General features: G+C 36.7%; 1 protein-coding gene across 8 annotated transcripts in view; it reads left to right on the top strand.

The window, feature by feature from the left end:
- The window catches only part of RPRD2 (regulation of nuclear pre-mRNA domain containing 2), a 101809-nt gene that overhangs the window by 54134 nt on the left and 20730 nt on the right, over nt 1–26945 (top strand). For 4 of the 8 annotated variants that reach the window (XM_058539042.1, XM_058539040.1, XM_058539044.1 and 1 more), the window contains exons 3-7: nt 17337–17437; nt 18305–18382; nt 19657–19709; nt 20953–21079; nt 22729–22904. In XM_058539042.1, the coding sequence (XP_058395025.1) occupies nt 17337–17437; nt 18305–18382; nt 19657–19709; nt 20953–21079; nt 22729–22904 (535 nt within the window). The remainder of the gene's footprint in view (nt 1–17336; nt 17438–18304; nt 18383–19656; nt 19710–20952; nt 21080–22728; nt 22905–26945) is intronic. The other 4 variants (XM_058539043.1, XM_058539041.1, XM_058539047.1 and 1 more) reach the window with 1 other exon arrangement.

Here is a 26945-nt window from a genome sequence, read left to right on the forward strand (position 1 = left end):
TGCCTTTTAATTTCCCATTCTCATCTCCGTTTGACATATTTATATTATTATAACAGCCTGCTAAGTAGTTTCTCAGTTTCTGATATCCTTTTCATTCACTTTAGGCTACATACACATTGATGTCCAGAGATATAATCGTTTAAGACCATAGGCTCTGGAACCAGTGTACATGGGTTTGAGACCTGGTTCTGCCCCCTCCCAGCTCTGTAACTGTAGGCAATTTTAATTAGCCTCAGTTTTCTTATCTATATAATGGAGCCAATAATAGTACCTATCCCATAGAGTGTGGGAGCTAAATGAGTTAATAATACATATAATGAGCTTAGAACAGTGATTGGCATATAATAAACACTTAATAAATATTAGCTGCTGTGATGATGATGATGATTATGCTTACTATTTTTGTTAACAGATTAATGTTACCAAATCACTACTCTGATCATTCTTTAAAATATATATTTTTTTATATTACTTTATGATTTAACAAATTTCTTTCCATCTTTGTTATTTTCTTTAATTCTTAAACCAACTATATAATATAATTAGAGGCAAAGATTATTATCTTCATTTTACAAATAAGGATACTGATAATAAAATAAGTAATATAAAACTACCTTAAGATAGGAAATTGAACATTTAAAAAAATTAAGAAAGAATATGATCATGTCATTCAGTAGCCTTCACTGAGTTCTTTTAGCTTGCTGGTACCATTATCCAAGCTCCTTGGGAAGGCACTTAAAGCCCTCTACAATCAAATCTCAACCTTTCTTCCCCTTCCTGTGACCAGCTCTCCCATCTCCTAGTAATGAGCCCATTGCTCTAGCCAAACGCTCAAACTGTATGTCTTAATATAAGTGCTTGTGAATTTTTCTTCCTGGGATAGCTCTTCTTTCTTGAAAAGCAGTGGAGGTTAGAAGTTAAAAATGCAAGCTTTGGAATCAGGTTTTTTTAGGTTCAAATCCTGGATCTATCGTTTGTTAGACTAGTTATTTAGTTGTTCTGTGTTTCAATTTTCTCACCTGTAAAATGAGAATAATAGTACAGCTTTTATAGTAGAGTATCTCAGGGTTATTGTGAGGATTAAACAAGCTAATATATGTAAAGCACTTATAAAAGTATCAGGAACATAAAAGTGCTCCAAGAATTAATGAGCTAAGTGTCTATCTCAAGAAGTTCAAACAAGAAGAGCAAAATAAGCCAAAGGAAGGAAGGAAAGATATAATAGCAAAAACTAGTGAAATAAAAAAACCAAACCTACAGTAAAGTACCTAGAATAGTCAAATTCATAGAGAAAGTAGAATGATGGTTGCCAGGTGCTGGAGGAAGGGGGAAATGGGGAGTTAATGTTTAATGGCTATAGAGTTTCAGTTTTGCAAGATGAAAAGAGTTCTGGAGATGGATGGTGGTGATGGTTGCACAACAATATGAATATATTTAATACCACTGAACTGTACATTTAAAAATGGTTAAGTTGGTAAATCTTATGTGTATTTTACCACAGTAAAATAAAATTGAGGGAAAAAAACATAACCATACATACAAACATACAGTAGAAGGGTTCAACAAAGGAAATGTTGGTTCTTTGAGAAAATAGTAAAATTGATAAACTTTAGGTGAGATTGATCAAGAAAAGAGAGAAGACATAATTAAATGGTATGAGGAATGTAAAAGGTGGACACAATTACAAATGTGGCGACCATAAAGAGAGGATAATATGAACTGCTTTATGCCAATAAATTTGAAAATTTAGACAAAATGGTTAAGTTCTTCAAAAAATACAAATTATAAAAATGGCTCAAAGAAAAAATTGAGGATATTATAATCCTATAACTATTGAATAAATTCAGTTAGTAGTCAGAAATCTTCCCATAAGAACATCCCCCTTTTTCACAATGAATTTGCCATAAGAACACAGATGTCGTGAAAACCACGACTAAAGCTAAGCCAGATAAAGGAAAGGACTTGTACCACCATCATTGTCATTGGACACAAGTCCACTGTTACTGGCCATCTGATCTACAGATGTGATGAGATCGACAAAAGAACTGTCAAAAAATTTGAGAAGGATGCTGCTGAGCTGGAAAAGGGCTCCTTTAAGTATGCCTGGATCTTGGATAAACTGAAAGCTGAATGTGAGTCACCATTGATATCTCCCTTTGGAAATTGGAGACTGGCGAGTATTAAGTGACCATCAGTGATGTGCCAGGACACAGAGACTTTATCAAAAACATGATTATAGGCACATCTCGGGCTAACTGTACTGTCCTGATTATTGCTGCTGGTGTTGGTGAATTGGAAGAAGATATCTCCAAGAATGGGCCTGCCCTTCTGGCTTACACACTGGGTATGAAACAACGATTTGTTGGTGTTAACAAAATGGATTCTATTGGACCACCCTACTGCCAGAAGAGATACAAGGAAATTGTTAAGGAAGTCAGCACTTACATTAAAAAAATTGGCTACAACTCTGATACAGTAACATCTGTGCCAATTTCTGCTTGCAATGATGACAACGTGCTGGAGCCAAGTGCTAACATGCCTTGGTTCAAGGGATAGAAAGTCACCTATGAAGATGGCAGTGCCAGTGGAACCATGCTGCTTGAAGCTGTGGATTACCTTCTGTCGACCTATCCAACTGACAAACACTTGTGTCTGCCACTCTAGGATGTCTGCAAAATTGGTAATATTGGTACTGTCCCTGTTGGCCAAGTAAAGACTGGTATTCTCAAACCCAACATGGTGGTCACCTTTGTTCTGGCCAGCGTTACAACTAAAGTCTGTTGAAATGCACCCATCAATCTTTGAGTGAAGCTCTTCCTGGGGACAATAGGGGCTTCATTGTCAAGGAAGTGTCTGTCAAAGATGTTTATCATGGCTCAGGTGATTATCCTGAACCATCTAGGCCAAATCAGTACTGGCTATGCACCTATGCTGGATTGTCACACAGCTCACATTGCTTGCAGGTTTGCTGAGCTGAAGGAGAAGATTGATCACCATTCTGGTAAGAAGCTGAAAGACGGCCCCGAATTCTTGAAATTATTAATATTGTTCCTGGCAAGCTCATGCATGTTGAGAGCTTCTCTGACTGTCCTCCTCTGGGATGTTTTTGTTGTTGTTTTGCTTTTCGTGATATGAGACTCATCGTTGCTGTGGGTGTTATCAAAGCAGTGGACAAGAAGGCTGCTGGAGCTGGCAAGGTCACCAGGTTTGCACAGAAAGCTCAGAAGGCTAAGTGAATATGATCCCTAATATCTGTCACCCCAGTCTTAATCAGTGGTAGGAAAACTGTCTCAGAGCTGTTTGTCTCAATTGGCCATTTAAGTTTAATAGTAAAAGACTAGTTAATGCCTCTAAAAATAGTCTGTTAAATTTAAATGATTACATAAGTGATAATAAAAGCTAAAAGACAATACAAAAATAATAGGACTGGTTTATGATAACAGTGCATCATAAAACCTTCAGAAGGAAAAGAGAACGTTTTGTGGACCATTTGTTTTTGTGTGTGTGTGTGTGGCAGTTTTAAGTTATTAGTTTTCAAAATCAGTGTTTTTTTTGATGAAGAGGATCAGCCCTGGGCTAACATCTGTTGCCAATCCTCTTCTTTTTGCTGAGGAAGATTGGCCCTGGGCTAACATCTGTGCCCATCTTCTTCTCCTTTATACGTGGGATGCCTGCCACAGCATGGCTTGATAAGCAGTGCCCAGGATCCAAACCCATGAACCCTGGGCCCTTGAAGCAGAGTGTGTAAACTTAAGCTGTACACCACCGGGCTGGCTCCTAAAAGCAGTACTTTTCAGTGGACACAATTTGACCAAAAATCTGTCACAAAATTTTGAGACCCATTAATACAAAGTTTAATGAGAAAAAAACATCCCTGACCTAGATTCTTCACCAGCAAGTTCACCAAATATTGAAGGAAGAAATAATTCCAGTCTTACAAACACTTGGTCAGAGAAAAAAGGAGAATGCACCTCAGCTCATCTTAATGAGACTAGTATAACCTTGACACTAAGACTTGACTAGGAGAGTATGACAAGAGAAAATTTATAGACTATCTTATTCATGAACCATAGATGCAAAAAACCACCTCAGTCTAGTGGAACATAAAGAGTATAATACATCATAACTATGTGGAGTTTATCCTGGGAATGGAAGCATGGCTTAATATTGGAAAATCATATAATTTACTGTGCTTAAAAATTAAGAGGGGCCGGCTGGGTGGCATCATGGTTAAGTGCGCATGCTCTGCTGCTGGCAGCCCAGGGTCCGATCCCAGGTGCGCACCGACGCACCGCTTGTCAAGCCATGCTGTGGTGGCGTCCCACTTACAGCGGAGGAAGATGGGCGCGGATGTTAGCTCAGGGCCAGTCTTCCTCAGCAAAAAGAGGAGGATTGGCAGATGTTAGCTCAGGGCTGATCTTCCTCACACACAAAAAAAATTAAAAATTGTATGATGATCTCAAAAGGTACAGAAAAAATGAGTAAAGATCCATTTTTTATAAAACAAAACAGAAATAGAAAGGAACATCTTCAGTCTAGTAACACATTATTTTCCAAAAATAAAAACCTACAGCAAACATGCTACTTAAGAGGGACAAAACAAGGATAATGCCCAATATCAACATTTCTGTTCAACTTTGTAATGGAGTTCCTAGCCAGAGCAGTAAGGCAAAAAAAAAAAAAGGAGTAAATGAAAGGATTGGAAAAGGAAAAAACCAGAATTGTCATTAGTTGCAGATGATATGATTGTATGCATAGAAAACCAAAATATCTACAGATAAATTACTGGTGTTAAGAGAGTTTAGCAAGATTGCTGGGTTCAAATCAATGTGTTAGATTAATTATTTTAACTATACATCAGAAACAAAGTAAGAAAATGAAAAACGTTTGAATTCTTTATACTGGAAAAAAAATACAGTTGATTCTTATTATTCACAGTAATTATGTTCCATAAAGTTGCCATGAACACTGAATTAGTGAATACTGAATCATTGCTCCTGGGGAAAATACAAGGTTAGGTTCCTACAAGCCCCTGGTCACAGTATTTTCGTCAACTGATCAATGCATAACCTTGTTTTATGTGTTTTTCTATATAAAGATACTTTAATATATATATTAATACATTGCTGATTCATTAACATTGAATTCACGGCTAACAGCACTATAACTAATGTCTGAAAAAAGTTTATCTAATACATGTATTTTCTCTATAAGGTACAGTACAGTCTTCTTGTGCTTAGGAACACTAGGCAGAACTTTAATACTATGCGTGGGTGCCATTTTAAACAGCTAAATCATCAACAAAAAGCACAAAAATGCAAAGAAATGTAGCACTAAGTAGACTATGAGAAGGACATTTGTTTCTAGTATCATAGCTGAAACAAGATGGTAGAGCATCACCTTGTTTGACCTCATCTGGAAACACACACATTGGCCAACTCAGATTTTTCACCACACTGTACATGTCCAAGAATGATTGCAAAAGCACAACAGGTACTGCTTTGGGATTACAAATAAATGTTAGTGCAAGTGGGTGAATTTGTAAACACAGAATCCATGCTTAATGAAGATCACCTGTACCTAGAAATAAATCTTAACAAAAGATGTGTAAGTTCTCTATGGAGAAAATTATAAACCGTAATTGAGAAACCTTGTAGAAAACCTAAATAAATATTTGTGGGTAAGAAAGACTCAATATTTAACAATGTCACTTCTTCCCAAATTGATTTGTAAATCCAGTGCAATCTTAATTGAGGTCTCGGTAGGGTTTTCTTCCCCCTATTTTACAAATTAACTCTGAATTTTATATGGAAGTGCAGACAGCTCCCTCCTTCCCCTCTCCCAAAAAGAGAAAGCGGAGAAACTCTGGAAGAATAACAGTGTGGGATGCCTGGCTCTACCAGATTTCAAGACATATGGTAAACTGTGATAAATAAAGCAGTATGGTATTGGCCAGAGATAGCCAAAGAAACCAGTGGAACATAATACAAAGTCTAGAAACAGACCAATGTATATGTATATTTGGTCTGTGTATGAAACTACAGGTAATGGAAAAAGAAGAACTTTTTCATAAATGTTGCTGGGACGGTTGGCTACTTATATAGAAAAAAGGGAAATTAGGTCCTGTGCACAACATATACAAAAATTAATTCCCTGTTAAATACCTAAATGAGAAAGAACTATAAATCTTTTTTATTTTTATTTTTATTTATTTTTTTGGTGAGGAAAATTGGCCCTGAACATCCGTGCCAATCTTACTCTATTTTGTATGTGGGATGCCGCCACAGCATGGCTTGGTGAGCGATGTGTAGGTCTGCGCCCGGGATCCAAACCTGCGAACCCTGGGCTGCCGAAGCGGAGCATGCAAACTTAACCACCACACCACCAGGCTGGCCCCACCTATGAAACTTTTTGAAGACAATATAGGAGAATATCTCATGACGTTACCTCATAAGATTGATAAATTCAGCTACGTTAAAAGGAAGACCTTCCGTTTATCTGAAGATACCATAAAGAGTCAAAAGACAAGCCACAGAACAGGAGAAAATATTTAATGCAGTCAGCAAAGGGTTCGTATCCAGAATGTATAAGGAATTACAAAATAATATGACAAAAAAAATTAGAAGATCTTACCTGGCACTTATCATATTAGAAATTAAAACAGAAATTGTTTAGATATTTATTAATCACTTTTAAAACAATAAATGTAAAAAGCAAAAATAAAATAAAAATTTTTAGTGAGAAGAATGGTGGTTTACATTCTCGCAGATCTCTTTAATATCTTGTTTAAAGACAGCTAAATTCTTTTAGCTGCTTCTGCATTCAGTCTGTTGTGATATCACATGTCATATAGCCCTAGAGCTGCTGAGATATATCATTACATACAATATAAGGCAAGTTCCAATCAGGAGAGAGAAACCACACGCCAGTAATTTAAACAGGGAAAATTTAATATAAAGAATTGTGAAAAAGTAGCTAACTATCAGGAGGAATAAAAGAACTCTAAGGTGTGATGGGATAGTATCTGCTGAAAGCAGCTACTACCTCTGGAGCTGAGGGAAAAGTGAATAAGGAGCCCCCCCACCCAGCTGAGGTTCAGACCTGAGGAAAGAGTGAATTGCTGCGTTAACATGCTGCCTACCACTGTAGTGGCTAAGAAACAGGCTGGAGAGCACTCGTTGCTGAACTGCAAGAGCAGCCCTCCACTTGCTAAAACATTGCCAGGATGCCTGTATGCTGATCCACTTGAGAACACCAAAAGAAGAATCCCTGTAGCCTCTTCCAGCCTCTCAGTGTCACTCTAGGGCCCTCTATTGGCAGAGTCTAACACTGAGCAAAGGAGAAATAGAGTTTGCAGAGTCTGACTGTAGTATCACAAGGAAGGGTAGGTTTAGAGCTGAGAGGCAATAAATTAATAACTGGCACACATACATACCAGATAGGGCATAAACTCTCAAATCCACCAATACCAACATTAGTAAGATTGTGGCACAGTGGGAGCTCTCATAATGTTGGTTTGAGGCTTGATTGGTGTAAAACAGCCTCCTTTTAAAAACAGTTTGTTATGTACACCTTATGATCTTGCAGTTCTACCCGTAGGCTTTAAATCCTGAGAAACTTTTGCATATGTGCAGTAGGATCAATGGAAGAGAATTTTTATAGCAACATTGTTCGTGATAAAAAATTGGAAACAACCCAGATATTTTTCTGCAGTGAAATGAATTTGTGGCATGTTGGAATACCAGACAGCAAAGAAAATTAATGAATTTGTTACATGCAACAACATAGATAAATCTCACAAAATGTTGATCGAAAGTACAAAGGAATATTTATAGTATGAGTCCATTTATATAAAGTTCAAATTTTGCAAAAATAAACTATTTATGCATACCTAGATGTTAAAACTATAAAGAAGAGTAAGGAAATAATTACCACAAAGGTTTACCATCTCAGGTAAGATGGAAGGGATTGTGATCTTGAAGGGGCCCACTCAAGTCTGCTGGGGAGCTAGCAATGTCTTATTTGTTGGCCTGGGTTATGATTACAAGGGTATTCACTTTATAATTATTTTTTGAATAATTATATGTTTTATGCAACTTTTCTGTCATGTTTATTTCATAATTTCAAAACGTAACCATTTAAAGAGATTGAAATAGAGCACAAAAATAGGCTTATTTGGACTGACCATGATTTTCAAATTACAGTATTGAGTAATGAAGAAGTTGTTTCCTTTTGAAAGTTAAATTGGCACCCTAGAAGACCAAGTTGTGTAATAAGCCATAGAGCAGTATTGTAGTCTCAGTTAGGAGATAAACCCTGTAGGATTTTGGTCACTCCATGCCTCCACCTTCCTTAAAGATTCAGTATCCTCAAGAAATTTTCTTTTCCTGACTTCTACTTCTCAGTCGGGATTAAAGAATTCTTTTTCTTTGCTACCATTATACTTTGTCTCTTCTTCTATTATGGCACCTAACATACTGCATCGTAATTGATACAGGTGCCTTTTGTCACAGTTTCTATCCCCCGGGCTTTGAGCTTCTGTTCCCAGCACAATGCCTGGCACTTGATAGATGATTAGTAAATGCTTCTAAAATGGATCATTGATGGATGGATGGAAATACCATGGAGCGCTGTAAATCAGTGTTTCTTAACTACAGGCATATATTCCTAGGTGGATCCGTGGATGTAGTCTCAAGAGTCTAAGAATTGTCTATAGGAAATTAAATTTAAATTTTTAATTTATGATAATTCAAAAGTAATTGTAAGCATATTCAGTATCATCTGTATGATTACCTTACAACAGTTCTATGACTTATTTTCATGGCTATGTTGACATGTGTTTGTGATTGTATTTTGGCATGAGATAATATTACTTTATCAGAGGCTAATGAGGAAAGATTAAAGATGGCTTTAATATGTAAATAATTGTTTGCATCAATTGTGAAGGCACTAATGGTTTCACCATACACTATGAAAAAAATTTTCATAGTAGTTCAAATGAAGAAAATGGTGAAATAATTGAATAATGTGTATGCTTGATAAAACAGTGTATATATTCAATGTATATATTCAGTATCATTTTTACTTTGCAATTTGTAATTAGTTTCAACAAAGTGTCATCTATGACTTTAATGTTGATATGCATGGTATTTGCTTTATTTATATTTAATTTGTAAATTCCAATTTACAGTTGTTGAAGAACTATAAAATGTAATCAGTGGAATCACCTAAGGATAAAAAAGACTTTGCGATAGTCTTCATAGGAAATCCAAGAGAATTTACAGACTAAAAAGGATTTAGCAAAGTTATTGGGTACAAATTAACATAGGAATCAATAGCATTTCAGTACATCAGAAATAACCATTTAAAAAATATAATATTTAAAAAATATAATAGATAAAAAGATATTAACTAACAGGAAAAGCTATATAAGATACCTAGAATAAAAGTGTGTTAAAAACTTTTTGGAGAAAATTATAAACTGTTATAAAATTCAGCATGTAAATACGGAACACTTTAATCAAAATCCCAATAGGACATTTTAAGAAACTTGTTACACTTATTCTGAAATTCATATAGCAGAGTCTGAAATTCATATAGAAGAGTCAGTGTAACAATGTGGTATTAGTACAAGGATAGACAAATAGATTTAAGGAACAAAACAGAAAGCCTAGAAATGGATTCATACATATATGGAAACTTTGTAAATGGTAGAAGTTGCATTACAAATCATTGGGAGAAAGATGAACTCTTCAGTAAGCCAGGGACATAGGCTTTCCATGTGGAAAAAATAAAATTAAATGTCTGGTCTTTTCCTACACCATACACAAAAATATATTCCAAATAAATTACCTTGGTGTATAAAACAAAACTTTAAAATGTTAGAAGAAAATATGGATATTTTATGACTATTGAGGTTAAAAAGCTCTTAAGACACACAGAACAGATAATAAAGAAAAGTATTTATGAATTTAATTACATCAAAATTAAACTACTACATTATAGAAGCCACCATAAAATTAAAGATAAGTGACACACTAGGGATGATATTTGTTAGAGGCAAATAAAAAAGATAAGTGGTATAAATGGGGGATTATTTTAGGAGATATAGAGGAGCAAGTTTTTAGAAATAAACTCTGTCTCCCTCTGATTTCTGAGCTCCAAGGTTTTTTGATTAAGTATTGACTGCCTCCTCCTTGAGTTGACCCATTATTTAATCTTCCATTCAGTCAGTTAGCAAATATTTGCCAAGAATCTGCAAGATACAGCACGTTATTCTGTTGACGTCCCAGAAATAAGATATTGATAAAGAAAAGATACTTGGGCACCTCCTCTTGTACTCTTCATCAGCTTTATGCTTTGAAATAACTTGTTAATATCTTGCTGTTTTAAAGGCGGGGGATGGGAGAGGGGGTTGCTAGCAAAGGAAGGATCCATTGAACCTCCTAGGAATCCTGCAAGGTCAGCCAGTTTTTGTTACAAGTCAAACAACAAAGTTTGTAATTAATTTGTTGTGTGTTGTGTGTGGTGGTAATTGTACATTCTGTAGAAATTGAGGTTGTGATCAGTAATGGCTAAAATAGAGGTCTAGAGTAACAAGTAAAACTGCTATTTTAGATTTTGTTTTGGTTTTATTTTAGGAGAATTCTTATTTACAAGAGATGGTTGAATTGTAGAAGTTGAAGAGTTCTGTGTTTGTATAAATACAGAACAAATCCAGCTAAGAATTTTAGAGCCAACAGAAATTATCTAGTAAAAATCATTTTACAAATGAGGAAACCTAGCCCCCAAAGACTTCTTACTAAAGCTGGAACTAAAAGCCTCTAGTTTCCCCATCTAGTGCTATTTTTACTATATTATACCCTAGTCTTATGTGTATATTTTCTTAGCGGTTGATGTTTTTCCAGCGTATTTTCCTTGAGGACTTTGGTAAATAGCTGTTGGGACTTCATAATGAATAGTTTGGTTTGAAAATGACAAAATCCAATTGTCATTCATTCAGTTACTATTTAGTGAGCACCTTGTAGGTGCCAAAGAAACAATGAATAAGTTACAATCTCTGATGTGAAGAGGCTGGTAGTCTAGTTGAAAAAACAGATATTTACAGATTGTGACGTAACTTCTGGCTGAGTGGCCAACCAACTATTCCAAAGGGTTCTTTTTTATAAAACAATTACATCCTTGAGAAAATATAAGCTGAACCAGCCACAGAGGACATATTACAGTGGCACAGCTGACATTACCCAGTATGCCCATATCAGAACCGTGTGATCTAGGCAGTTAGACTGAGACTCTGGAGAAGGGATAAAGTGGTCTGGAGTCATAAACTACTCCTGGTTTCCAATACAAATTTTCTCTCCAGGAACATATTTCTCTCCAGGAATAACTTAGACCACCAGGACTCCCATAGGTTAAGATTAAACAAATATGTACTCACAGTCAAAGATTACCAAACACATTAGGATTAGGAAACAAACCACTGTGAAGGAGAACCAGCAGATTTAGATCCCACCACAGTGAGCCTCAGGTAGTAAAATTATCAGACAGAATATGTAAAACAACTCTGTCAGAAATGTTAAAGAAAGATTAAATTGAATAAAATGAACAATGGATAAGATATTTGGACCGATTTGAAAAGAACCAATAGGAATTCTAGAAAGGAAAAAGAGACTAAACTAGAAAATAGTTCTGAAGAAAGTAGAATGCAGCAATAGAGAGAAGGAGGTAGAAAAATGAAGATTAGAGTGAGAGGCCTAATTAACATCAAATTAGAATTGAGGAGGAGAGAACCTCTGAGTTCTTTTGAAGAGATAATGGGTAAGAATTCTCTAAAAGTGATGAAAAACATGAATTTGCAGATATAGGAAGCACAACACATACTAATAAGCAGGATAAATAAGAAAGAAATTCACACCTAGTCATTGCAATGGAATTACACAACAAAAAGGTTTTAAAAGCAGCCAAAGAGTTCACACCTACTAAGATAACTGTAATTTGTAAACAAAACCAAACCAAAAAAATAAAAAGTGTTAGAGAGGGTGGGGAAAAAAACCTACATTTCTGGGAAGAATGTAAAATGGTGCAGCAGATGTGGAAAAAGTTAGGTTTTTCCTCAAAAAGTTAAACGTAGAATTACTATATGATCCAGCAATTCTACTTCTGGGTATATACCCAAAAGAAATGAAATCAAGAACTTGAACAGGTATTTGTACGCTTATATTCATAGCAGCATTATTCACAATAGCCAAAAGAGGGAAGCAACCCAAGTGTCAATTTTCAGATGAACAGATAACCAAAATGTGGTATATACATAAAGTAGAATATCATTCATCCTTAAACAGGAAAGAAATCTGACACATATACTACAGCATACATTAAACCTTGAAGATGTTATGCTAAGTGAAATATGCCAGTCACAAAAAGATAAGTATTGTATGATTCCAATTCTGTGAAGTAACTACAGTAGTCAAATTCATAGAGACAGAAAGTAGAATGGTGGTTGTAGGAGGAATGAGGAGATGTTGTTTAATGGATATAGAGTTTTAGTTTTGCAAGAGTTGTAGAGATGATTATGCAACAACATGAATGTACTTAACACTATTGAACTGTACACTTAAGATGGTTAAGATGGTAAATTTTATGTATATTTTACCACAGTTTTTTTTTTAAAAGGAATGAAGTTCTGAGACATGCTACAATGTGGATGAACCTTGAAAACTTTATGCTGAAACAAGCCAAACACAAAAAGGACAAATATTCTATGATTCCACTTATGTAAAATATCTAGAATAAGCAAATCCATACAGAGAGAAAGTAGATTAGATGTTATCAAGAGCTGGGGGGAAGGGGTAAAGGGAACTTGTTTAATGGGTACAGAGATTCTGTTTAGAATAATGAAAAATTTGGGAAATAGATAGTGGTGGTGGTTGTACAACATTGTGAATATAATTAATGCCACTGAGTTCTATGTTTAAAAAATGGTTAAAATAGCCAATTTTATGTTATTATTTTACCACCAAAAAAAAAAAAATAGTAAAAAACAAAGCAGCCAAAGAGAAGGACAGAAAGATCACATACACAAGGACTACAATTAGACTGACAACATACTTCTCAATAGCAACAGTGGAAGCTAGAAGGCAGTTATGAAAAATATTTTTATAGCATTGATAGAAAATAGCTTTCGGGGGCCAGCCTCATGGTGTGGCAGTTAAGTGCCTGCGCTCCGCTGCTGGTGGCCTGAGTTTGGATCCCAGGCGGGCATTAATGCACCGCTTGTCAGGCCATGCTGTGGCGGCGTCCCATGTAAAGTGGAGGAAGATGGGCACAGCTGTTAGCCCAGGGCCAGTCTTCCTCAGCAAAAAAAAAAAAAAAAAAAAAAGGAGGAGGATTGTATGGGGATGTTAGCTCAGGGCTGATTTTCCTCACAAAATAAATAAATAAATAAAATCTAACTTAAACATTGAAGTGCAAAATGAGGAAAGATTTGTAATGTTGGCAAAATAATATTTTTACATGTAAAACTTAATAATTAGAAAAACACTAAAATACTAGTGAGCAGATAGGCACAGTTCACAAGAGACTATACCACCTCAACCCATTGATCAATCTTAGTATTATTAAAGGTGGGATAACCAGACATTGTATATGTCCTGATGGGATGCAATATAAGCATATAGCATCATTTATTAAATATTTTTTCCAAAATTTTGAACATAGATGTACTCTGATTTTCATCTAGAGGAAATTCAGGAATTGGTGGAACAAGGTAAGTGACACTAAAGAAAGCAAATAAAGCTAGAATGTGGGACATTCTGCTGCACAGCTAACCGCTTGACTGTAACAAGACAGCATGGAAAAAATACTGAGAACAATTTAATCTAATTGCTTTAGATTAAAGGAGAGTTAAGAAACATAGCCAAATGCAGCATGTTGACCTTCTTTGGATCCCAGTTCAGACAAACTAACTGTTTTTTTTTTTTTTTTTTTGTGAGGAACATCTGCCAGTCCTCTTTTTCTGCTGAGGAAGACTGGCCCTGGGCTAACATCCGTGCCTGTCTTCCTCCACTTTATATGGGACGCCACCACAACATGGCTTGCCAAGCAGTGCGTCGGTGTGCGCTTAGGATCCGAACCGGCAAACTCCGGGCCGCCCCAGCAGAGCGCGCACACTTAACCACTTAACGCCACCGGACCGGCCCCCAAACTAACGGTTAAATGACATTTTTGAAACATTCATGGAAATTTGATTATAGAATGAATGTAGGTGATACCAGAGAATTATTGTTAATTTTATTAGGCATGGTGGTAGTATTATAGTTATATAACAAAATGTTAGAATTTTTTTAGAGTAGGGATAAAATGATATGATAGCTGGGACTTGCTTTAAAATACTTCAGCCAGGGGGCTGCCCCAGGACCCCAGGGCATAGTGGTTAGGTTCGCGAGCTCCACTTCAGTGGCCCAGGGTTTGCAGGTTCAGATCCCGGGCACAGACCTGTGCACCTGCTTATCAAGTTGTGCTGTGGTAGATGTCCCACATCTAAAAAGTAGAGGAAGATGGGCACGGATGTTAGCCCAGGGCCAATCTCCCTGAGCAAAAAGAGGAGGATTGGCAACAGATGTTAGCTCAGGGCTAATCTTCCTCAAACAAAACCAAAATAGTTCAGCAAAAAAGAAAGAGATAGATGGAGAAAATGTGGCAAAATCTTGATAATTTTTTGGATCTGGGTGATTCTGCTTTTAAGTATATTTGAAACTTTTGATACTAAAATTTTTTAAAGAAAGGGAAATGGTTAAATTCAGATTACAAATGCAAACTGAAGTGAGACTAACCATTGCTGCAGAAGTATGGTGGACGGTATACTTCATACTGGTGGTAGCAGTATAAATTGGTACAACCCCCTTAGAAAGCATTTTGGCATTATTAAGGAGAAAAAGAGGCTTTGACCAAAAAATACTCATTGCAGCATTAATTATAATAAATTTAGAACCTACCTAAGTATCCAGTAGTAGGCAGGTGGTAAATTTTGGAGCAGTCACATGGTAGAGCATTGGGTAGTCATTAAAAGCAATGCTGATAAAGAGCAGATTGGAGGGGGCTGGCCCGGTGGCACAAGTGGTTAAGTGCGCGCGCTGGGCTATGGTGGCCTGGGGTTCGCTGGTTCGGATCCCAGGTGCGCACCGACGCACCGCTTGGCAAGCCATGCTGTGGCGACATCTCATATAAAGTGGAGGAAGATGGGCATGGATGTTAGCCCAGGGCCGGTCTTCCTCAGCAAAAAGAGGAGGATTGGCAGATATTAGCTCAGGCTCGATCTTCCTCGCAAAAAAAAAAAAAAAAGAGTTGATTGGAACATTGGGAAATGCTTGTTTTGTTTAATGAATAGAATAAAGTACAATTATGCATGCACACACACATACAAAATTGGTTTCAAATACAATACTAGCATCCATAGGGGAAAAAAAGACTAGAAGATAGTAATGCTGAGATTGGTATACTATAAATCTCCACTTGATGAAAATGAGTGCAGTTTTTCTTTATACTTTTCCATAATTTTCTCAGTGTTATGTATACATACATTTATAGTATTTGTAGTATAGTATATAGTATATATAGTAATATATATGGTATTTATAATATATATTCATATATTATAGTGTTTATATGACATAAGTGCTATATATACTACTCTATACTGTAAATACAATAAATACTACTATATAAATGCTATATGTACTACTATATATAAATGGTATATATACTACTACATAAATATATATATACTTACTATATATGTAAGTATATATCTTTCTTTTATAATGAGAGAAAGAGTATCAGCATAAAAAGCATAAAAAAGAAACAAGAATAGAGTCTGTCCGTTCTGGTTAATAAATCTCTAGAAAATACAATTTTCTAGAAGTTTAATATAGTTTTCTCTGTTTCCTATACGTGCTGTTATTAGGCAAAAAGAAAAAGTCCTTTGTTGGGCCGGCTCCATGGCTTAGCGGTTAGGTGCGCGCGCTCTGCTACTGGCAGCCCTGGTTCGGATCCCGGGTGCGCACCGACGCATCGCTTCTCCGGCCATGCTGAGGCCACGTCCCACATACAGCAACTAGAAGGATGTGCAACTATGACATACAACTATCTACTGGGGCTTTGGGGGGGAAAAAAAAAGGAGGAGGATTGGCAATAGATGTTAGCTCCGAGCTGGTCTTCCTCAGCAAAAAGAGGAGGATTAGCATGGGTGTTAGCTCAGGGCTGATCTTCTCACAATAAATCAATAAATAAGTAACTAATTAACTAACTAAATAAATAAATAAAAGAAAAATTCCTTTGTGAGCACATGGTGTTACAGATTCATAGACTCTTGTGTTTGAAAGGGGCCATAAAGTTGACATAGCTCAGTTTCTTATCTTCAGTCTTCTTATGGGTTGGTAGATTCACCTGGGGAAAGGCTAAGTTCCTGTTTTGTCTTTTGTTTTTTCCTGCCATTTTGTCTTTTGACAGATCTGTTAAGAATGTTAGAATGTTCTCAGTTCTTTGACAAATTGGTTAGAATGAAATTTCTTTCCCTACAACTTCATGCCTTTATCCTTATTTTGCCTCCTGGGATCACACAAAACCAGGTTGATTCCTCTTCTTTACAACGGTTAATGCCCTCCCTGCATTGTTTTCTGTTTCTTCTATAGTTCCACGTAAAATATGATTTTAATTTTTGCTTCCTGGTAATTATTTGTCAAGCATTTCTACTTTAACAGTTTTCCTCCTAAAGTAAGATGACCAGCCTGACACAGAAGCTCATCTGTGAAGCAAACAGAGTAAAGTGATACTCCTCACCTCCGTCATTCTGATATGTATTAGATGATAGCTTTTTGGAAAACATGCTGTGGTACATGATTGTTTCATGATTGTTTTCAACCAAACCTTTAAGAAAAAAACAAACCTTACAGTATTGCTAAACCTTTGTCTTCTCATTTATACTAGTGCAGTTGGTTTTTTGGACCAGCTTTTTCCTTATTGGATTTCATCTTACTAGATTTGACCTCTGTTTTGGGATACCAGTTGTGTCAATGAGACATCAACTAGCCCTCTCAACTTCATATCCATCTAAAAATTCAGTGTGTCATTCGTAGCCTCATCTATGTCATTGATAAAAAGTGTTGAAAAGAGTGTTTAAGATTTTAGTTAGTCCTAGGCAATGTAGAAAGAAGTGTTTTAAAATAAACATCAGAAGACGTTTGGAAAATAATTCTGTTGACAACTTTATCTTCAGATTTCCAGTTTAAGATATAAGGTAACATTTTTATATGTCTGTCTCACGTTTTCTTTCTCCTCAGGGATCCATCTGTCTCTAAGTCTGTAGAACGAATCTTTAAAATCTGGGAAGATAGAAATGTATACCCGGAAGAAATGATTATGGCATTAAGAGAAGCTTTGAGTAAGTGTCTTTTCTCTCCTAAAAGAAAAACTTGAGTCATTGTTTAGTCTTTAAAATTATATACATTTTATAGATCTGGCCTTGTTGCTTAATAACGAAAACTAAAGTTTTGGATGTAGCCCCGTTTGTATAAAATTAAATACTTATAAAAATCTGTTTAAATTGAAATTTAAGTAGAACAGTTTTGGGGGAGGGTTGGATTTTGTTTTTATTGACTAAAGAAAGTCAAGCATATTAAGTAATGATGGCCATCTGATTATTTTCCTGCATTTACTTTACTTTGAGTGTTTTAAACTGTTCATGTTTGTGTTTGATAATTAGCTGTCCTCTTCTCCTACTGTTGGAGGATTTTTGGACAGGGTTCCAGTTTTTACTAAGCTATTTGACATTAAGCATATGTCAGCATTCTTCAGTCTCTGTTTTGGTTTAGATTTGCAGTAAGTTGTGTACCTGTTTCTTAAGTTATTTAGTTCCTATATATTAGATGCATGTAATTAAGTCATTGAATAGAAGCTGCTGATATTTGATACCATGACCATTATTTGACTAGAAGTTTCCTTTAAAAATAATATCTTCTAAGAAGCTGTTAAATTCTTCATTTGAATGTGTTAACTGGTATTTTTAGCTTATTGCCCTATTCTTCTCCAAATCAATAATTTCATTGATTATAGAAATCATGTTTATTTGACAGCTTCTTAGATCTGGTGGGTGTTTTTATTTTATTTTTTTGTAAAAATGAAAGAAAAGGAAAGAAAGAAACAACACAGTCTCGGATTGCCTTTTTTCATGCTACAACTTTGACACTGAAGTGGACAGACAGAACAGCTTCCCATAATGCCAGATTGCAAAAACTGAAATGTTTTCCAGGTACCACTTTCAAAACTCAGAAGCAGCTGAAAGAAAATCTGAACAAACAACCGAATAAGCAGTGGAAGAAATCACAAAGTAAGGAACAAAATCTCAACTAATGTAAAATTACCTCCTCTTTTTGGAGCAGAAGAAAATGTAGACCATTTGACATCGTACCTGGCATAAACCATGGGCAAGCCTGTGTTTTCCAGGCCTGGGAGGCTCCAGTGACTTACACTAAACAAGCCATCATGGAGTTACTTCTTTAAAAAAAAACTACTTTTAAGCAAAGGAAATGCAGAAAAAAGGTTTAAATGAGTGAAGATTCAAGAGTAGTTGGGGGATTGAAAGAAGAAAAAAAAATACTTGATAGTGTCCAGGCTAACTCTCAGGTTCAAAGATATATGAAGTTAGAGACAGCTGGCATTAAACAACAGAGCTGAAGAGGAGACTAGGCGTTAAGAAGCGTTTCTGTGGGAGCCATGAAATCCTTCAGATTTGGGGATACACTCTACCGTTAGACATGGGCCTCAAATCCTGGCCCAGAAGCCCATTCTCTTAACAGGAGCTCCTGCTATGTTTATCATGTTTACCCAACATGAGATCAAGGGAGTGGAATACTGCATGTTATAGGCTGCTGTGGGCCAAACTGAGGAATATTGAGAAAGACGTGAAGGTGTGGAGGGAACGAGGTAAAAGACAGTGAGAATTGGGAGGTGAAACAAGACACTTGGGATGGTTTTGCTCCAGCAAGTATATGATATTCATCATGATAAGGGAGCCCTCTGACATCCTTTTGGTTATAAGTTGCATGCTTAGGAACAACAGGAGTCATCATTTCAGCCAAAGTTCAACCACAGTGGTAATGTACTTAGAACTTTCCCTGCCTGTTGTTACTGTCAATTGAGTCAGCAGAAAAAGAAATCTAAAGCTAAATACATAGGAATGGAGTTGATGTTTGTAAGTAATTTTCTTCAGCCAGTGCTCAGGATTAACTTGATGTCCTGCTCCTGAACACTCTTAATTTGAAGTATTGAGATCCTCTTACACTCAGTCAGACTAGGAAAAAAGGTACTTTATGTATCTCAGTATCTCCAAATCAATAATTCTAGGACTTTATGACTTAAAGGTTCTGTTGAAGGTAAGTAGGTTAGACTTATCTAAATAGTATATTTTTATATTGACCATGCTTAAGAGTGTTTAAATTTCATATTCCACTGTTTATTCTAGGAATTATATTATGATTTAAGTGTGCATGTTTGACACATGTTCAAAGATTACACCCTTAACTATAGAGTTGAAAATTTTCCTGAATATTAGTTAATTTTTTGTGTCTGTATTCTTAATTACCTATTGTTTAATTCCAACAGCATCCATGAATCCAAAAGCTGCTCTCAAGTCTAAGATAGTTGCTGAATTTCGAGTAAGTTACAGAATATGTTTAACATGACAAAGTCTTATTCACGTCTTTTGTGTTACAGTTTCCTGTATAGTCCAGTAGAGTTTATTTTTATTCAATTGCACATGAACTATATTTTAAACATGTTTGAACTGTTCTAAAGGAACCCAGATTAGGATCAGATTACTTGAAGTTTTATCTGTTTCCCTAATGGAAGAAATAACCTTCTTCCAGAATATCTATTACCAGCTGAGTTCTATATTGAACTCCCCAACAAGGGGTTCATCTTTCTAAATTAGAATTTTCTTAGAGTTAACATAATAAGACTCTGCTTATCTAATTAAAATTTAGAGTGGAGGGCCGGCCCCGTGGCTTAGCGGTTAAGTGCACGCGCTCCGCTACTGGTGGCCCGGGTTCAGATCCCAGGCACGCACCGACACACTGCTTCTCCGGCCATGCTGAGGCCAAGTCCCATATACAGCAGCAAGAAGGGTGTGCAACTATGACGTACAACTATCTAGTGGGACTTTGGGGGGAAAAAAAATTTAGAGTGGATCTAAGTGGACCTTTGTCTTTTCAGTCTTAACCCTGTATCCATAAGTTAGCTTTTTTTTTTTTTTTTTGTGAGGAAGATCAGCCCTGAGCTAACATCTGCCAATCCTCCTCTTTTTGCTGAGGAAGACTGGCCCTGGGCTAACATCTGTGCCCATCTTCCTCTACTTTATATGGGATGCCGCCACAGCATGGCTTGCCAAGCCGTGGGTCGGTGCGCACCCGGGATCCGAACTGGCGAATCCCCGGCTGCCGCAGCAGAGCGCATTCACTTAACCACTTGCGCCACCGGTCCGTCCCCCATAAGTTAGCTTTAAATAACAAGGAAGGGCCGGCCCCGTGGCTTAGTGGTTAAGTGCACGCGCTCCGATGCTGGCGGCCAGGGTTCAGATCCTGGGCGCGCACTGACGCACCACTTCTCTGGCCATGCTGAGGCCGCGTCCCACATACAGCAACTAGAAGGATGTGCAACTATCACATACAACTGTCTACTGGGGCTTTGGGGGGGGGGAATTAACAAGGAAAAGGGTCTTTTAAAGTATATAACAAAATATGATTTTAACATGAGAATTGATATTGATATCTGATTATGAAGAAATGTGAAGGATTTTTTCCTCTTGGCTTTTGTTAGATTTTAGTCATGTTTTATTTTAATGGGGAAAGATAGAAAGGTGAGTGATCTCATAAATGAAATATGACTTTGGTGTATGTTCAGTCTCAGGCCCTCATCGAAGAGCTGTTGCTGTACAAGCGCTCAGAAGATCAGATAGAACTGAAGGAGAAACAGCTATCAACAATGAGGGTGGATGTCTGCAGCACAGAAACTCTCAAATGCTTAAAAGGTAATACTTATATCCCTTTAAATAGAATAACTCAGATTTTCTTTCCACATCTGTCGTTTTTAGATCAGACTGGCTTCTCCCATAAAGAGAACTTTAGGTTGTGGAGAGCAGTTTTGGCACCTCTGGTTTCCCAGGTGGTGATTTCATGCATATACTTTTCATAAGTATATATTTCATACCTTCACATTGTGCACCTTAGGCTTACACAGTGTTATGTGTTGATTACATTTCAGTAAAGCTGGAGAAAAAATAAAAGAAATAAAAACAAGCAAATTCTGTCCTTTTCTCCATTTCTAGTGCTTTCTTGATGTATTGGGTTATATAGAGACAAGTGTATTTCACATGTGTAATTAACTGGTTTGGGTGTGATCTTTAATAAGGTCACTGTAATGCCTCATAAAATTTAGTTGCTCTCTCTTATAACTGAATTATAAGTGATAATCATACTAATAATTTTTTAGAATGTAAATCTCATGATGGTAGAAATTATCGTTATTTGTTCATTGAAGGTAGAAATTATCCTTATTTGTTCATTGCTATATCCCAGTGCCTAGAGCAATGACTGGTACATAATAGGTATTTGATAAATATTTTCGAAATAATGAGTAAATGGCTACTAGTTATTCATTTTGGCACCTATTTTGTTCTTGCACCATGCTTTAAATTTAGCGTGTGTTATCTAGTTTAATCCTCACAACAACCCAGAATCATATTAAAAAACCTCCATTTTGTACATGGGAATTCTGAGGCTTCAAAAGGAGATGACTAGCTTGCCCAAGTTACACAGCTGATAAGAGGCAAAGCCAAAATTTGTGCCCATATCTAAAGCCATATTCCAACAGTCATGGGGAAAGAAGTATATTTAGGAGAGTAAGTAACAATTTGTAATGTCACTATTGTTGGAAAAATAATTTATGGTTTATACTCTTCTGATAGGAAATTATCAGGGATCTTCTTCAGATAGGAAAGAATTTTTAGTATGATACACACAGTGGTCACTTTATCTTTACTTTTTTGAACCTTAGTTTTCTCATCTAAGAGATGTATCTTATACATTCTATACAGTAAAAAGTAATGGTCTAAGTGAACAGAATTGAGCCTCATTCCATTATTCCTAAGTAGCAGTGTGGTATCAAATTTGTGAAAAAAAGCAATCAACAAACTTTCTTTTAGTTGGACTTTTCCCCCCCCCCCCCGAGGAAGATTCACCCTGAACTAACATCCATTGCCAGTATTCCTCTATTTTGTATGTGGGCCACTGCCACAACATGGCCACTGACAGATGAGTGGTGTAGGTCCACACCCAGGAACTGAACCCTGGGCCGCTGAAGCAGAGCACGCCAAACTTAACCACTAGGCCACCAGGGCTGGCCCTGGACTTTCTTTTCTTTGCCTTAATTACAGCTGCCTTCATAATGCACTCTTGCTTAACTCTAGCAGATTCACATGAATCATTTTAGTAATCTGTTTTGTGATTTTTGTGATTTGGAGAAGCTTCTTTAAGGTGAAACTATGAGACTAAGAATATTACACACTAAGGCAGCAAGAACAGGTTCACAGGTCATCTAGAGAGGGATTTTCTTCAAAAGATTAAATTTTTTTACTTTTTCTTTTTCATCCTGAAATGAATACTTCCTCTGTTATTTTAGATAAGACAGGTGGGAAGAAGTTCTCCAAAGAATTTGAAGAAGCAAGCTCCAAGCTGGAGGAATTTGTGAATGGATTAGATAAGCAAGTGAAAAATGGGCCCTCACTAACAGAAGCACTGGAAAATGCTGGAATTTTTTATGAAGCACAGTACAAAGAAGTAAAAGTGGTGGCCAATGTGAGTAATAATTAAAGCTATCTTATATGGATTGCTTTACCATATGTCAATGACTGTTTATATGTGTTATCTAGCTCTATGAGGATAAGCATTATTATCTCCAGTTCACAGATGAAGAAGTTACTTTTGAAGAGGGTTAGTAATCTTGTATAGGTAATATAGCTAGCAAGTGGTGGAGTCTGAGTTAAGACCTGGGTATGCTAAAGCTTATGCAGAGCCTGACCATTGTGCTTTACTAATGCCTCATGTCTTAGCATTTCAAAGGGATTGTGCCAAGTTACTGTTACAGGATATAAAATTAGGCAGAAGTATATACACCTTTTTTTTTAACCAGAAAACTAGATGGAAACATTCTGTTACTAAATTTTATGTAAATTGACTGAATTAAGGACCCTCTTGCTTCCTACCTTCACTGGGAGGGGTGTTGGTAGTTGGACATTTGCCTAATGGCCTCTGAAAGAAACTGTCCATTTTATACTTAATTTTTTAAAAGTTTTAATCACTATATATGATCATTAAAGCATATGGTACTATAGATCCCACCAGTCCCACTTCCTAGAAGCAATTTCTTTTGACTCATTTTGATATTTTTTCTGGCATTTGCTCCCATATTTCTAAGTAATATGCCTATATTGTTCTTTCTCGATTTATCCTATTTAAGAAATATTACCTTCTTGGTATGATAAATGAGAATTTAGCTTATACTCACTTGCCTTCCCCCTTCTCCCAATATCATTATATAACTGTTTTAAATCTATTGATTACCTTTGTAAATTGAACTACTATATGTACTGTTTTTTGACCACTAACTCTAGACTCCTCACTTTGCAAAATGAGGATATTAACATCACTATTCTTTCCCATTAGTTTTCATCTATCCCTTTACTTTCCCAACTTCAGTAAACTATACATTTACATTGTCAAGGTTGATAATACTTACATTCCATTCTATAATCATAATTGTCTTCCTTGCTTTAAAGGTTAAAAATTAATAGACAAAGCTTACATTATAACTATGTAAACGTTGTTCACTGCAAGGCCTTATGGTAACTATGGTTATACTAGAGATTTGGGGGGTTTTCCTAGAATTTCTTTTTTTCTTGCATTGTTGGCCTTCCCATAGCCTGTTTTTTATTTTTTTTCCTCTCTCTCTCTTTCTAAATTTTCTATCACATCAGATATTCTGAATCCACAGTTTCCCCAGAGACCTCCCTACCTGAACTTTCATTCTCTTGCTCTGGTTTTAGATCTCTAGATCTCATCCTAGGACCACTCTTTACTGCTATTTTTATATGAGCCCTCTATTTTCCAGATTCCATGTCTTCTTTTCTTGATTTTCTCTCTTATTTTGCTGGAGCACATCCTCAATTAATTTCCCAAAAAAAAGGTTTGTGAGAGAGAAATTTTTTGAGTCCTTATGTCTAAAAATGTCTTTATTCTGTTTTCACATTTACTTTTGATAGTGTGCCTGGTTGAAAATCAAGACATTGATTTAGACATTAGAAGACATTACTCCTGGGCTGGCCCCGTGGCTTAGCCGTTAAGTGCGCGCACTCCGCTACTGGCGGCCAGGGTTCAGATCCCGGGCGTGCACCGATGCACTGCTTGTCTGGCTGTGCTGAGGCAGCGCCCCACGTACAGCAACTAGAAGGATGTGCAGCTATGACATACAACTATCTACTAGGGCTTTGGGGAGAAAAAGGGAAAAAAAGGAGGAGGATTGGCAATAGATGTTAGCTTAGGGCCGGTCTTCCTCAGCAAAAAGAGGATTGGCATGGATGTTAGCTCACGGCTGATCTTCCTCACAAAAAAAAAAAGAAGACATTACTCTGTCATCTTTAGTATTGTTGATATGAAGTCTTTGCAAGATCCTTTGTATATGACTTTTTCTATCTGGAAGCTTTTGGGGATTTTATCCATGGTTTTCTGAAATTTTTATAATGATGTGTCTACATGTGAGATTTTGTTTTTCATTCACCGTAGGTTACTTGGTGTGCTCTTTCAGTCTGAAGATTGGTATTTTTGAACTACAGGATAATTTCTTTCTCTTTCTTTTCTCTTTCTGGAACGTTGGTTAATCAGATGCTGGACCTCTTAGATTAATCCTTTTTGTATCCTATGTTTTCTCAACCTTAATCTTTTTGTTCTGCTTTCTGGAAGATTTCAACTTTTTCTTCCAGCTTCATCTTTTCATATTTTTATGTTTGACATTAATATTTTAAATTTATAAGAATTCTTTTCTGTTCCCTGTTCCTTTTTTATGGCAACTCTTTCTGATTTTATGGATACAGTATCTAGTGTCTCTGAGGATACTACAACTTTTTTATCTTTCCTGAATCATCTTATTTTCCTCTAGAGTCTTTTTTTTCCCCCTCTAGTTATCTTGGTCTTTCTCTTTTATGATTCTGCCTTTCCTCAAAAATCAGATAATGTCTCTTCGTCCATTCATATTTAGGAATGGGGTATGAAAAAATTGAAGGGCTCTCTGTACATAGGTAGGGATTATCTACTGTTGGGTTTAACAATTAAAGTCTGTGTAGGTGAGGAGCTGGCTCTTAGGGCAGAAGGAGCCCTGAATGTCAGAAGGCTAGAGTCTTTTTGCCCAGATATTTTAACTCTTGAGAAAAGAACTCATATTTTTTTGCCTGGGGCATAGTGCCTTGGCTGCCAAGTATGAAGATTGCAGAGGAGGTGGTATAGAGTGTTTGGTATTCACATTTTTACTTAATTGTTGTGACATCAATCCTACTACTCACTCCACCCTTTTATACTCATCATTTCCTGGATCAAAGTTTCTCAGGAATTCTGCAAGACAAATCAGCTCCTTTCTCAGGTGTAGCTCTCTTTCTGCTTACTTCTAACCTCAATTTTTCTCTACCCTGCCTCATCACTTCTCACTCTTCCATTCACTTTGTCTTCTGAAAATTTGTAGAAATCTTTTTCTCAGGTATGTTTCTTATTGTTGGTTTATACCTTTGTATTTCTTTACATTTCATTTTATAGGAGTCTCAGGAGGGAGAAACGATGAATGGGAATGGTCAGTTCACCATTTTGACCAAAAGACCGTTTTATAATTTTTGAAGAGTGACCTGTAATCCCTAGCCCCTTGTATATGAAATCATATAAAATCATTTAGTCTGCTCTGGAGGCTCCTCAACAAATGGCTGGGAGAGGTTTATTCAGCAAGCATTTATTGAGCATTCATTGTGTGCCAAGCATTGTGTAATACAGAGAAAAGCGACAGAGACTCTACTCTCATAGAACTCTTTTGATATGATGGAGAAAATGCAATGAAAACACATAATTGCAATTCTGTGTGATAAATGCTATAATAGAGGTAACCATGGGGTACAGTGAGAACAGATTGAATAGGTGCTTTAGCTGATTTGGAAGAGGGGATGGAAGATACAGATAAAAATTTCCCGAAGGGGACCAGCCCCGTGGCTTAGCGGTTAAGTGCGCGTGCTCCGCTACTGGCGGCCTGGGTTCGTATTGCATTTTAGAATCAAAATAGCAGAATGGAGAATATTAGAGGCAGGGAGACAAGAGACAAGTTAGGAGGTTGTTGAAGTAATCCAGGTTGACTTATGTTGAAAAACTAAATCTCGGACCGGCCCGGTGGCTTAGCCGTTAAGTGCACACGCTCCGCTACTGGCGGCCTGGGTTTGGATCCCCGGTGCGCACCGATGCACTGCTTCTCCGGCCATGCTGAGGCCGCGTCCCACATACAGCAACTAGAAGGCTGTGCAACTATGACATACAACTATCTACTGGGGCTTTGGGGGAGAAAAAAAAAGGAGGAGGATTGGCAATAGATGTTAGCTCAGAGCCAGTCTTCCTCAGCAAAAAGAGGAGGATTAGCGTGGATGTTAGCTCAGGGCTGATCTTCCTCACACACACAAAAAAACCTAAACTAAATCTCTAAGCAATATTTTCTAAAAGATTTTGACTACAATCCACAAGAAAGATTTTACGTGGAAACTGAAAACCACACACACATGCATGTGCATATAGACAGCAAAAGTTTTACAAAACAAAACT

Source organism: Diceros bicornis, chromosome 4, assembly GCF_020826845.1.
Source record: "Diceros bicornis minor isolate mBicDic1 chromosome 4, mDicBic1.mat.cur, whole genome shotgun sequence".
Lineage (NCBI taxonomy): Eukaryota > Metazoa > Chordata > Mammalia > Perissodactyla > Rhinocerotidae > Diceros > Diceros bicornis.